The 13,059-nt window shown below is 45.8% G+C and overlaps 1 protein-coding gene across 1 annotated transcript in view; it reads left to right on the top strand.

Moving 5' to 3' along the window:
* SRP68 (signal recognition particle 68) overlaps nt 1-13,059 on the top strand; it is a 49,300-nt gene that overhangs the window by 12,108 nt on the left and 24,133 nt on the right. Inside the window, exons 4-8 of the mRNA XM_017884728.1 lie at nt 2,650-2,845; nt 5,759-5,841; nt 6,114-6,223; nt 6,943-7,025; nt 10,068-10,208. Of these exons, the coding sequence (XP_017740217.1) occupies nt 2,650-2,845; nt 5,759-5,841; nt 6,114-6,223; nt 6,943-7,025; nt 10,068-10,208 (613 nt within the window). The remainder of the gene's footprint in view (nt 1-2,649; nt 2,846-5,758; nt 5,842-6,113; nt 6,224-6,942; nt 7,026-10,067; nt 10,209-13,059) is intronic.

Raw genomic sequence — 13,059 nt, 5'->3', positions numbered from 1 at the left:
CCGGCCTTTTTTTTTTTTTGGAAAGAGTCTTGCTCTGTCACCCAGGCTGGAGTGCAGTGGCCAGATCTCGGCTCACTGGAAGCTCCGCCTCCCGGGTTTACGCCATTCTCCTGCCTCAGCCTCCTGAGCAGCTGGGACTACAGGCACCCGCCACCTTGCCTGGCTAGTTTTTTTGTATTTTTTTAGTAGAGACCGGGTTTCACCGTGTTAGCCAGGATGGTCTCGATCTTCTAACCCCGTGATCCGCCCGTCTCGGGCTCCCAAAGTGCTGGGATTACAGGCTTGAGCCACCGCGTCCAGCCCAGTATATCTTAATGAAATTGAGTGGTGTGTAATTTTTGTTTGTTTGTTTGAGACAGAGTCTCACTGTGTTGCCCAGGCTGGAGTGCAGTGGCTTGATCTTGCCTCACTGCAACCTCCGCCTCCTGGGTTCAAACTTCTCCTGCCTCAGCCTCCCGAGTAGCTGGGATTACAGGCACGTGCCACCATGCCCAGCTGAGTTTTGTATTTTTAGTAGAGACAGAGTTTCACCATGTTGGCCAGGCTGGTCTTGAACTCCTAACCTCAGGTGATCCACCCATCCCTGCCTCCCAAAGTGCTAGGAATACAGGCATGAGCTACTGCGCCCGGCTGGTGCCCAGAACTTCACAGTTATAGAAGAGTCCTGTATTTCAGTGCTGAATACACTAGTGCTGGCATTTGCTGAAGAATTTTTAGTCTGTCAAGCAACATGTAGTGAAGGTCTCCAGGTCTTCCTCACACTTACGGGCCAAATTATGTTCCTGCCACCTTTTGTGTAAATGAAGATTTATTGGAACCCAGCCACGCCCATTCACATAGGTGTTGTTGGTAGCTGCTTTTGTGCTCCATCAGCAGAGTAGTTGTGACACACTAGATGCAGAAGGAGAGGAGGCGTGGTCCTTGAACCTTATGGACTTTCATCTTGTTGAAAGATGTTGGTCAGTGCAAACCAGGGAATGCTACAGTAAAAGTGCCATGTTGTGTATCATTTACTGTTCAGCATTCTGAAGCCTTGGAAAGGAGACTTGAACTTGAAGGCTCTTGACAGGGAAGTCAGTAAGCCTGCGTGGGGGAGGCTTGACCTTGAAGGATTTGCGAGAGTGAAGAACATTCTGTGTCGGGGGAAGCAGCATGCCCTGGTATCCATGCACGCAGTCTAGGAACTGTAAAGTTCTGGACACTTGTTAGCTGCTACTCAGGCAGTGAAAAGGCTGTGAGCTTGGTGTGTACAGTCAGAAAACTAGAGCCTGGAGACCATAATAGGATGCAGCAGCAGGATGTAGTGATTAAATCTTAAATCTCATGAGAACCAGTTGGGAGAAATCTGGACTCTCTCCCTTTTTTTTTTTTTTTTTTTGAGACAGGGCCTCACTGTCACCCAGGCTGGAGTGCAGCAGTGGGATCATAGCTTACTGCAGCCTTGAACTCCTCCTGGCTCACCCTCCTGAGTAGCTGGGACTATAGGCATGTACCACCATGTCCAGCTAACTTTTCTCTTTTTTTATTTTGTGGAGATGGGATCTCGCAATGCTGACCAGGCTGGTTTCAAACTCCTGGTCTCAAGCGATCCTCCCACCTCGGCCTCCCAATGTACAGGGATTACAGACATTAGCCACTACACTGAGCCTGGACTCTCTTGTGATAGCAAGATCCTTTACTCTGAAGAGACAAGGTTAAACTGAAGTTTAAGACAGATTGATCAAAGCAGGAAAGAAAGATTCACCGGTATAATAATAAAGTAATTAATGAACTTATTGAGCACTTAGTAAGTGCCCGGCTCTGGTCTAAATGTGTTATTTGTATTACTACATGGGAGAGTGGTGCACAGAAAGGTTAGTACTTTGCCCACAGTCACACAGCTAGTAAGTGGTGGCACTGGGATTCTATCCCAGGCTCTGGAGCCCTTGTTCATCACCACTTTAATATACTGCCTCTGTTGTTTTTTTTTTTGTTTTTTTTTTGAGATGGAGCCTTGCCTTGTTGCCCAGACGAGAGTATAGTGGCGTGATCTCAGCCCACTGCAACTTCCACCTCCTGGGTTCAAGCGATTCTCCTGCCTCAGCCTCCCAAGTAGCTGGGATTACAGGCGCATACCAACACACCCAGCTAATTTTTGTATTTTTAGTAGAGATGGGGTTTCACCATGTTGGCCAAGCTGATCTCGAACTCCCGACCTCAGGTGATACGCCTGGCTCAGCCTCCCAAAGTGCTGGGATTATAGGCGTGAGCCACCGCGCCCAGCCAATATACTGCCTCTTAAGGACTTTTCTAACTGAGTTGAGATGAAGGAGGTGTTGATTCAAAGATGAGGCCAGATTGTGTGCCTAGACTGTGTCTGTTTGACAAAATTCAGGAGGGGTAGGTCACGATTCTGGATTTACCGAGTTTGAGATGGTAGAGGTTTTTCAATGAGATATGTCTAGTAGATGATGAGAAACCTGCGATTGAGCCCAGGTTGCGAATAGAGATACTGGTTTAGTCATGGCTGAGAATATCAGAAGAGTTGTTTTGAGAACGGCAAAGGAGGGAGAGTATAAAGAAAAGCCAAGAAGCAGAAGATTACACCTCAGAGAATATCTGGGTCTGATGATGGCCTTTATTGTCTCCCCGCTTCTGTCTCTGGTCTAGATACTTGCTTCTGGTTCTGATGGATGCTGAAAGAGCCTGGAGCTATGCCATGCAGCTGAAACAGGAAGCCAACACTGAACCCCGAAAACGGTTTCACTTGTTATCTCGCCTACGCAAAGCCGTGAAGCATGCAGAGGAATTGGAACGTTTGTGTGAGAGTAATCGCGTGGACGCTAAGACCAAGTTAGAGGCTCAGGTTAGTGCCTTAACACTCAGCTTGTTTCACTGTGGAGATGAAAGACAATTTAAAAAGCTACAGTTAAACACAACGGAGTTTCTTCAGGTTAGAAAGCGATAGTCAGGAGAGGAAAAAACTTTCTGAACTTGCTTTTAACAGGTGAAGTTAGCATGTTTTGTTTATCAGCTCTTGATTTTTTTATCCTTTTTTTTTTTTTAGCCTGTAACTTTTTTTTTTTTTTTTGAGACGGAGTCCGCTCAGTCGCCCAGGCTGGAGTGCAGTGGTGGGCGATCTCCGGCTCACTGCAAGCTCCGCTCCCAGGTCCGCCATTCTCCTGCCTCAGCCTCCCAAGTAGCTTGGGACTACAGGCCGCCCGCCGCCCGCCGGCCTTAATTTTTTGCATTTTTTTTTTTTTTTTAGTAGGACGGGTTTTCCCCGTGTTAGCAGGATGGTCTCAAATCTCCTGACCTCGTGATCCGCGCTGCCTCAGGCCTCGCCAAGGTGCTGGGATTTACAGGGCGTGAGCCACTGCGGCCGGCCTTTTTTTTTTTTTTTTTTTTTGAGACTTATCTGCTCTTACCCAGGCTGGAGTGCAGTTTGGCGCATCTCGCTCACTGCAAGCTCCGCCTTCCTGGTTCACGCCATTCCTCCTGCTCAGCTGCCGAGTAGCTGGGACCACAGCGCCTGCCAACGCACGCCCAGCTAATTTTTTGTATTTAGTTTTATTTTTTTTTTTTTTTGAAGAGCGGAAGTCCTTGCTCTGTCGCCCCCAGGCTGAGTGAAGTGGCCGTCTTCAGGCTCACTTGCAAGCTCCGCCTCCGGGTTGACGCCATTCCCCTGCCTCAGCCTCGACCGAGTACTGGGAACACAGGCTCCTGCCACCTCACCCGGCTTAGTTTTTTTTGTATTTTTTAGTAGAGACGGGGTTCCCGTGTTTTGCGTTTTTTTGATTTTTTAATAGAGACGGGGTGTCCCGTGTTAGCCAGGATGGTCTCGATCTCCTGACCTCGTGATCCGCCCACCTCGGCTCCCCAAAGTGCTAGGATTACAGGCGTGAGCCACCGCGCCCCGCTCTTTTTTTTTTTTTTTTTTTTTTTTTTTTTGAGACAGGGTTTTTGCTTTGTCGCCCAGGCTGGAGTGCAGTGGCGCAATCTCGGCTCACTGCAACCTCTGCCTCCCAGGTTCAAGCAATTCTCCTGCATCAGCCTCCCAAGTAGCTGGGATTATAGGCACGCACCACCACGCCTGGCTAATTTTTGTATTTTTAATAGAGATGGGGTTTTACCATGTTGGCCAAGCTGGTCTCAAGCTCCTGACCTCATGATCCACCCACCTACCTTGGCCTCCCAAAGTGCTGGGATTAGAGGCGTGAGCCACCGCGTCTGGCCAGCTAACTAACTTTTTAAGAAAGGTCATGTTGTATATAGATGAAAGTTTACAATCTTGTACCTGGAAAAGTTCACAAAGTTAAGAACTTTTTTTGGAAATGAATTTTTTAAAAAAGAGGTGGTAGATATTGCAAGGTTTTATTCAACTTCTGATGCTTATGTTATAGCCCAGAAAATGGTTGTTAAGTAAAATGAAGAAAACAAGTTTCCTTCTTTTGAAGTTCTTTCCTGGGAAGTGAATGAACCATAACAAATTCCCTATGTATCACCTTTTATTTGTTAAATACGTATTTCTCTTTAAAAATCAACCTGTGATTAATATATCCATATTCTTTGTTTGGGTTGTTTGTTTGTTTTTTAGAAACAGAGTCTCACTCTGTCCCAGGCTGGAGTGCACAGGCATGGCTCACTGCAGCCGTGAACTCCTGGGCTCACGTGATCCTCCTGCCATGGCTTCCTGAGTAGTTGGGACTAGAGGCGCACATCACCACACCTGGCTAATTTTTTTTTTTTTTTAAAGACAAAGTCTAGCTCCATCACCCAGGTTGGGATGCAGTGGTGCTGTCTTGCCCCATTGCAACTTCCGCATCCCAGGTTCAAGCAATTCTCCTGCCTTGCCTCTCAAGTAGCTGGGATTACCGTCGCCCACTGCCATGCCCAGCTAAGTTTTTTGTATTTTTAGTAGAGATGGGTTTTCACCATGTTGGCCAGGCTGGTCCCCAACTCCTGACCTCAGATGATCCATTCACCTCGGCCTCCCAAAGTGTTGGGATTATAGGCCTGAGCCACCACACCCGGCGACACCCTGGTAATTTTTTAAAATTTTTGGTAGATACGAGGTGTTGCTATGTTGCCCAGGCTGATCTCGAACTCTTGAACTCAAGCAGCCCTCCTGCCTTGGCCTCCCAAATTGCTAGGATTACAGGTGTGAGCCCCCATGCCCAGCCCATATCCATGTTATTTTTCTTCTTCTTTTTTAAAATTTATTTTATTTTAAATTTTTTTGTAGAGGCAGTGTCTTGCTGTATTGCCCTGGCTTGTCTTGAACAGTGGGTTCAAGTGATCCTCCCACCTCGGCCTCCAAAAGTGCTGGGATTACAGGTGTGAGCCACTGCACCTGGCCCATATCCATATTTTTTTTTTTTTTTTTTTTTTTGAGACAGAGTCTCGCTCTGTCGCCTGGGCTGGAGTGCAGTGGCCAGATCTCAGCTCACTGCAAGCTCCGGCTCCCAGGTTTACGCCATTCTCCTGCCTCAGCCTCCTGAGTAGCTGGGACTACAGGTGCCCGCCACCTCGCCTGGCTAGTTTTTTGTATTTTTTTAGTAGAGATGGGGTTTCACCGTGTTAGCCAGGATGGTCTCAATCTCCTGACCTCGTGATCTGCCCGTCTCGGCCTCCCAAAGTGCTGGGATTACAGGCTTGAGCCACCACGCCCGGCCCATATCCATATTCTTGATATCAAAGTTAGAAACAAATAAAGGAAGATTGAGTGGGAGCACTGGTTTGCTGTTGAAGCAATTCCTCCTCTTCCATCTCCTCACAGGCTTACACAGCTTACCTCTCAGGAATGCTGCGTTTTGAACATCAAGAATGGAAAGCTGCCATTGAGGCTTTTAACAAATGCAAGTAAGTCCTATAGTCCAAAGGCTGTGGCCAGTTTTAATTATAGGTAGTCAAATCTAAGCTGCAGATCAGGTAGTGGATTGTTTCTGTGAAAGTGAGGGTGACTTTTCTTTCCTATAGATATGTTGATGACTCTCTTTCATCCTTAGAACATGCCAGTTAGGGTAGTTGGTAGGAGAGCTTCAAAGGGCCGTAGTTTGTTTTTAGTCACTGTGTTCCCCATGAGTTTTTCATATATATGGCTGATGTAAAACCTGGCTTTTCTTTTCTCGCAGAACTATCTATGAGAAGCTAGCCAGTGCTTTCACAGAGGAGCAGGCTGTGCTGTATAACCAACGTGTGGAAGAGATTTCACCCAACATCCGCTATTGTGCATATAATATTGGTGAGAGCAGGGATCAAGGCATTATACTCAACTTGAGCATTGACAGGTGGCCTACTGGGAGCTCATTTCAGAGAGCCTAGAGAGTTGATGTAACTTTTTTCTTCCCTTGCCTCCATCTTTGCCCTGAGTTTTGGTTGATGGCAAAAGCAGAACTGTTGAAGCCAGCCCTGTCCAAAATTATAGAAGATGGTTCTGCTTCTGTGTCCGTCCTGCTGTGCTGTGTACCCCCGAAGAGCAGTCTTGAATCTCCGGCTGAGTTCATTTTTTACTTTTTTAGAGCCGTTTTAGGTTCACAGCAGAACTGACAGAAAGATACAGAGATCCATGTAACCCCACCTCCCCACAGTCATAGCCTCTCCCATTAGCATCTTCCCCCACCAGAGGGGTGCATTTGTTACAATTGATGACCCTTTATTGACACACCATAATCTCCCAAAGTCCATAGTTTACATCAGGGTTCATGCTTGATATTGTACATTGTATGGGTTTGGACAAATGTTTCATGACGTGTATTTACCATCATATACCATACAGAGTATTTTCATTGCCCCAATCAATTTCATTCTTTATAAAAGACTTGTCTTCAGAGAACAAATTGTACTGCAGATTCATTGAAGTAGAATGTGGAGGGGGAAGAGCTCTTTAAGTCTGAATTGAATGTAGTGATTCTCAAGAAAACAGGCCAGACCTTTGAAGATTTTCCTGTCTTTCTCTCTCAGGGGACCAGTCAGCCATCAATGAACTCATGCAGATGAGACTGAGATCTGGGGGCACTGAGGGTCTCTTGGCTGAAAAATTGGAGGTAATCTAGTATGCATATTTTTGTGAAAAGTCTTTGGACAAAGTCCAGAAGAAGGAGTCATTCATAATCCCCTAGGGATATTTGACGTTAATATATGGATATTTATATCTGTATTAGCAAATACCTACATTTGCTAAAAGTTTGAACAAAAAACTTTTTTAAATTAATACTTCATTCAATTTTTTTTTTTTGAGACCATCTTACTCTGTTGCTCAGGCTAGAGTGCAGTGGCGTGATCTCAGCTCACTGCAAGTGATCTGCCCGCCTCGGCCTCCCAAAGTTCTGGAATTACAGGCATGAGTCACTGTGCCTGGCCAAGTATTCAATTATTTAAACTCATTACATTTATTTTCTAAGCAAGTAGTATAGAAAAGCAAGAAATACAAAAGATTGGAGAAAATATAAACCACATGGGTTGCCACTTTTATTTGTTTATTTATTTATTTATTTCGAGACGGAGTCTTGCTCTGTCACCAGGCTGGAGTGCAATGGTGTGATCTCGGCTCACTGCAAGCTCCTCCTCCCGGGTTCAAGCAATTCCCCTGCCTCAGCCTCCCAAGTAGCTGGGACTACAGGCGCCCGCCACCACGCCCAGCTAATTTTTTGTATTTTAGTAGAGACAGGGTTTCACCATGTTGGCCAGGATGGTCTCAATCTCCTAACCTCGTGATCCACCCGCCTTTGCCTCCCAAAGTGCTGGGATTACAGGTGTGAGCCACTGTGCTCGGCTTATTATTTTTTTTGAAACAGGGTCTCTGTTGCCCAGGCCAGAGTGCAGTGGCTTGATTTTGACTCACTGCTGTCTTGACTTCCTCGTCTCAAGTGAACCTCCTGCCTCAGCCTCCTGAGTAGCTGGAACTATGGGTGAAGATTACCATGCTCAGCTAACTTTTTTATTTTTATTTTTTTTTGGTAGAGACAGAGTCTTGCTATGTTTCCCAGGCTGGTCTCATTCTTGAACTCTGGTGCTCAAGCGATCTTTTCGCCTTAGCCCCTCAAAGTGCTGGGATCACAGGCATGATCCACCTTACCCAGCCATACACCATCATCTTTTGATGGCTACATGGTACTCCATTGCATAGAAGTCTGTTTTATTTAACCATTCATTGTTGTTCATTAAGTGGTAACTGGTATTACCATGAATATCCATGTCCTCAGATTTTGCACACATTCTTGATTATTTTCTTAGGATAAATTCCTAAAACTGGAATTAAATGGTTTGGAAACTTTTGATACATACTGACAAATGTCTTTAAGTTTCTACTGATTTGCATTTCTGCTTGCAGTGTATGCAGATATGCTTTTCTCCTCACATCCTTACCACACCTTAGTGTTACTCTTTTTAACCTTCCGTTATGTCCTGTTAGTAGTTCAGTTTCTATAACTAGATGATACCAGGGAGAAATTTAAAGCAAATAGATACTGGTGGCCAGTTGGGTGGTTCACACCTGTAATCCTGGCACTGGGGGAGCCTCAGGTGAAAGGATCACTTGAGCCCAGGAGTTCAAGACCAACCTGGGCAACATAGTGAGACCCCACCTCTACAAAAAAAATTTTTTTCAGAGGTCGGGCATGGTGGCTTACACCTGTAATCCCAGCACTTTGGGAGGCCAAGGGGAACAGATAACCTGAGGTCAGGAGTTCGAGATCAGCCTGACCAACATAGAGAAACCCCGTCTCTCTACTAAAAATACAAAATCAGCTGGGGGTGTTGGTACATGCCTGTAATCCCAGCTACTTGGGAGGCGGAGGTTGCAGTGAACCAAGATCATGCCATTGCATTCCAACCTGGGCAACAAGAGTGAAACTCCATCTCAAAAAAAAAAAAAAAATTTTTTTTTCTTAAATTAGCCAGGCATAGTGACACACAGCTGTAGTCCTAGCTACTTGGGAGGCTGAGGCATAGGGATCACTTGAGCCCAGGAGTTTGAGGTTGCAGTAAGCTATCATTGGGCCACTGTACTCCAGCCTGGGCAACAAAGCAAGACCCTGTCTATTAAAAAAATATTGGACTGGGCATGGTGGCTCACGCCTGTAATCCCAGCACTTTGGGAGGCTGAAGTGCACGGATCACAAAGTCAGGAGATCGAGGCCATCCTGGCTAACACGGTGAAACCCCATCTCTACTAAAAATACAAAAAATTAGCCGGGAGTGGTGGCGGGCGCCTGTAGTCCCAGCTACTTGGGAGGCTGAGGCGGGAGAATGGCGTGAACCCGGAAGGCAGAGCTTGCAGTGAGCCGAGATTGTACCACTGCACTCCAGCCTGGGAGACAGAGTGAGACTCCGTCTCAAAAAAAAAAAAAAAAAAGGCTGGGCACAGTGGCTCATGCTTGTAATCCCAGCACTTTGGGAGGCTGAGGTAGGTGGATCACTTGAGGCCAGGAGAGACCGACCTGGCCAGTGTGGCGAAATCCCGTCTCTACTAAAAATACAAAAATTAGTTGGGCATGGTGGCATGTGCCTGTGGTTCTAGCTTCTCAGGAGGCTAAGGCCCGAGAATTCCTTGAACCTGGGAAGCAGAGGTTGCAGTGAGCCTAGATTGCGCCACTGCACTCCAGCCTGGGTGACAGAGCAAGACTCTGTCTCAAAAAAATGAAAGAAATTGGTGGCTGGGCGTGGTGGCTCAAGCCTGTAATCCCAGCACTTTGGGAGGCCGAGACGGGCAGATCACGAGGTCAGGAGATCAAGACCATCCTGGCTAACACGGTGAAACCCCGTCTCTACTAAAAAATACAAAAAAACTAGCCGGGCGAGGTGGCGGGCACCTGTAGTCCGAGCTACTCGGGAGGCTGAGGCAGGAGAATGGCGTAAACCCGGGAGGTGTAGCTTGCAGTGAGCTGAGATCCGGCTACTGCACTCCAGCCTGGGCGACAGAGCGAGACTCCGTCTCAAAAAAAAAAAAAGAAATTGGTATATACTCTACTCTATATGGGGTATAATATGTTGGTTATGCAAAGAGACAAATGATAGATTCCACTTATCTACACCTCCATCACTCATATCCCCAGTTAAAGCTTTAACTTTTTCAAACTGCTTTTCAGGCTTTGATCACTCAGACTCGAGCCAAACAGGCAGCTACCATGAGTGAAGTGGAGTGGAGAGGGAGAACGGTTCCAGTGAAGATTGACAAAGTGCGCATTTTCTTATTGGGACTGGCTGATAACGAAGCCGCTATTGTCCAGGTGAGGAGGAAGAACTTGCTGTGCTGTCTTCTGTATGTGTCTGAAGGTTGTCCTGTGTGTTTAAGATGTAGTGGCTTGTTGGTATTCAGTTCTAACAAAACAAACATTTAATGCTGTTTGGGATTTGGTAAGTCCAGAGATGTGCCTTATTTAATAAAATTATTTTGAAAACTGAGTTTATAGAGGAATTCTTAATGTTTAGAGGGCAAAGAAATTGACAGCAACAGTCATCAACATAAAAATGGGAAGCATTAGAGGCTGGCTTTAAAGTAAGGGGTCACATTTGGCCCAGCAGGTGGTGCAGCAGCTTAACTGTTACGTTCCTCAAGTCTCTCTGACATGTTGTCATAACCTCCTAGCCCTAAAGGGGTCACCTCTTAGTCCTGGGGCTTTGCAGGATAACCTGGTTAAACCAGAATGTCTTGTTTTGTGTGTGGTGTACATGTAAAATTCACGCAAAGCTGTATCACTTGATACTGCCTACTGACATAGTTACCTGTTTGTGGGTGTGAACAACCAAATGCATCCTAAAAGATAAGACATCCTGGTGACCTTTGTATGAGGTAGACAGCGATGGCGGCACTTTTTAGAGCTTCTTTTCCACATAAGTTAAAGGACGTCTTTAAAAAAGCAGGCTGCTGACAGTCTATTCCCTCATCAGGGAACAGTGGCATTTCCTAAGACTTCATAGTAATCTTTTGCACCCTGAATAATGTGTGTATGGGTTGGGGGGTGCGGTGTTTTGTTAATGTGTTGATAAATTGGCTTAAGCATCTAAACTTTTCAACAACTTGCTCCAAAATGGCTACTTTGGGTTGGAGGCAGCTTTCAACAGCTGACGAGTTGATGTGTGTCCTTGTCTGTGTTTCATATTGCCTCTCTCATATCCCTTTTATTTGCTTAAAGGACAGAAGACCTGAACAGTACTATAAAGTCAATTTTTCCTTAAACCGAAAGGCTTTTCTTGAGAGCGTTCTATTGACACTGTTGTATGGTGCTACCTCCTCTGGACAAGGGCTCTGGTAGCCCTCCTTATGTGATTGGGTTAATGCTTTGGTTTTAAAGTGATTAATGCTGGAAGAAAGAAACCACTTCAGTCCTCAGTTCAGTGCCAGACAGCAGAGACAGTGGGGCAGGAATTCTGACTTGAAGAGGAGTTGGGGGAGAGAGATCCATAGGGGCAAGTTAAATGAGGGCTCTTTCAGAGCGGAGCTACAGACACGTACCAAATAAAGAACAGGAAAAGCTAGCATTTATTAAGTAATTTTGAGAAGTTACTGCTGGCATGGTGGCTCATGCCTGTAATCCTAGTGCTTTGAGAGGCAGAGGCAGGCAGATCACTTGAGCTCAGCAGTTGGAGACCAGCCTGGGCATCATGGTGAAACCCCATCTCTACAAAAAAAAAAATACAAGAAAATTTAGCCAGGCCTGGTGGCGTTCACCTGTAGTCCCAGCTACTCAGACGCTGAGGCAAGAGGATCACTTGAGGCCGCAGTGAGCTGAAATCACGCCACTATGCTGCAGCCTGGGTAATAGCGTGCAACTCTGTCTCCAAAAAAAAAAGGAAAAGGAAAAAAAGAAAGTTAATAACGCTTAAAGTTTAAATACACATGATTTTTTTTTTTTTAAAGACAAGGCTGGAGTGCAGTGGCTCAATCTTGGCTCACTGTAAGCTCTGCCTCCCGGGTTCATGCCATTCTCCTGCCTCAACCTCCCGAGTAGCTGGGACTACAGGTGCCTACCACCACACCCAGCTGATTTTTTGTGATCTGCCCACCTCGGTGCCCCAAAGTGCTGGGATTACAGGTGTGAGTCACCACGCCTGGCCTATTTGCCTGTTTTTAATTGGATTATTTATTTATTTATTTATTTTTGAAGTTGAGTTCCTTATCTATATTTTGGGTATAATTTCAGTGTCTCTTAAGCTAGCTGGTATTGATATTTACCTCCTTCTAGGAACTGGAATGCAAAAATTTGGTAGTCCCAGGTTATTGCTTTCCTGTAGAGGTTTTTATGATATTTAAATACCAAAACAGCAATTTACTGAAAAGTCTGGAAGGAAGAAATAATGCAGGGAGATAAAATATTAGACTGGAAAGACTTGAGCTCAAAGTTAATCAGCTGCCAAAGTCCAGTTGCAAAATCCTTAGTCTCTGTAGCCAAACTTTAAGTATTGACATCCTTAGAATTGTCTTTTTTTTTTGAGACAGAGTTTGGCTCTTGTTGCCCAGGCTGGAGTGCAATGGCATGATTGCTCTCGGCTCACCACAACCTCTGCCTCCTGGGTTCGAGTGATTCTCTTGCCTCAGCCTCCGGAGTAGCTGGGATTACAGGCACCTGCCACCATGCCCAGCTAATTTTTTTTTTTCTTTTTTGAGACAGAGTCTCTCTCTGTTGCCCAGGCTGGAATGCAATGGTGCAATCTCAGCTCACTGCATCCTCCACGTCCTGGGTTCAAGCGATTCTCTTGCCTCAGCCTCTCAAGTAGCTGGGATTACAGGTGCCTGCCACCACGCCCAGCTAATTTTTTGTATTTTTAGTAGAGATGGGGTTTCATCATGTTGGCCAGGCTGGTCTTGAACTCCTGACTTTGTGATCTTCCCTCCTTGGCCTCCCAAAGTGTTGGGATTACGGGCATGAGACACTGCACCCGGCCTAATTTTGTATTTTTAGTAGAGATGGGGTTTCTCCATGTTGGTCAGGCTGGTATCGAACTCCCGACTTCAGGTGATTTGCCTGCCTCAGCCTCCTAAAGTGCTGGGATTACAGGTGTGAGCCACTGCGCCTGGCCCTTAGTATTGTCTTTATACTTTATCTCTATTTTTCTTTCTCTTTCTTCCTTTTTTTTTTT

The sequence above is a fragment of the Rhinopithecus bieti genome, unplaced genomic scaffold, assembly GCF_001698545.2.
Source record: "Rhinopithecus bieti isolate Rb0 unplaced genomic scaffold, ASM169854v2 scaffold_13400, whole genome shotgun sequence".
Taxonomy (NCBI): domain Eukaryota; kingdom Metazoa; phylum Chordata; class Mammalia; order Primates; family Cercopithecidae; genus Rhinopithecus; species Rhinopithecus bieti.
The sequence above is the reverse complement of the archived record's forward strand: the minus strand, read 5'-3'. Positions and strand labels throughout refer to the sequence as shown.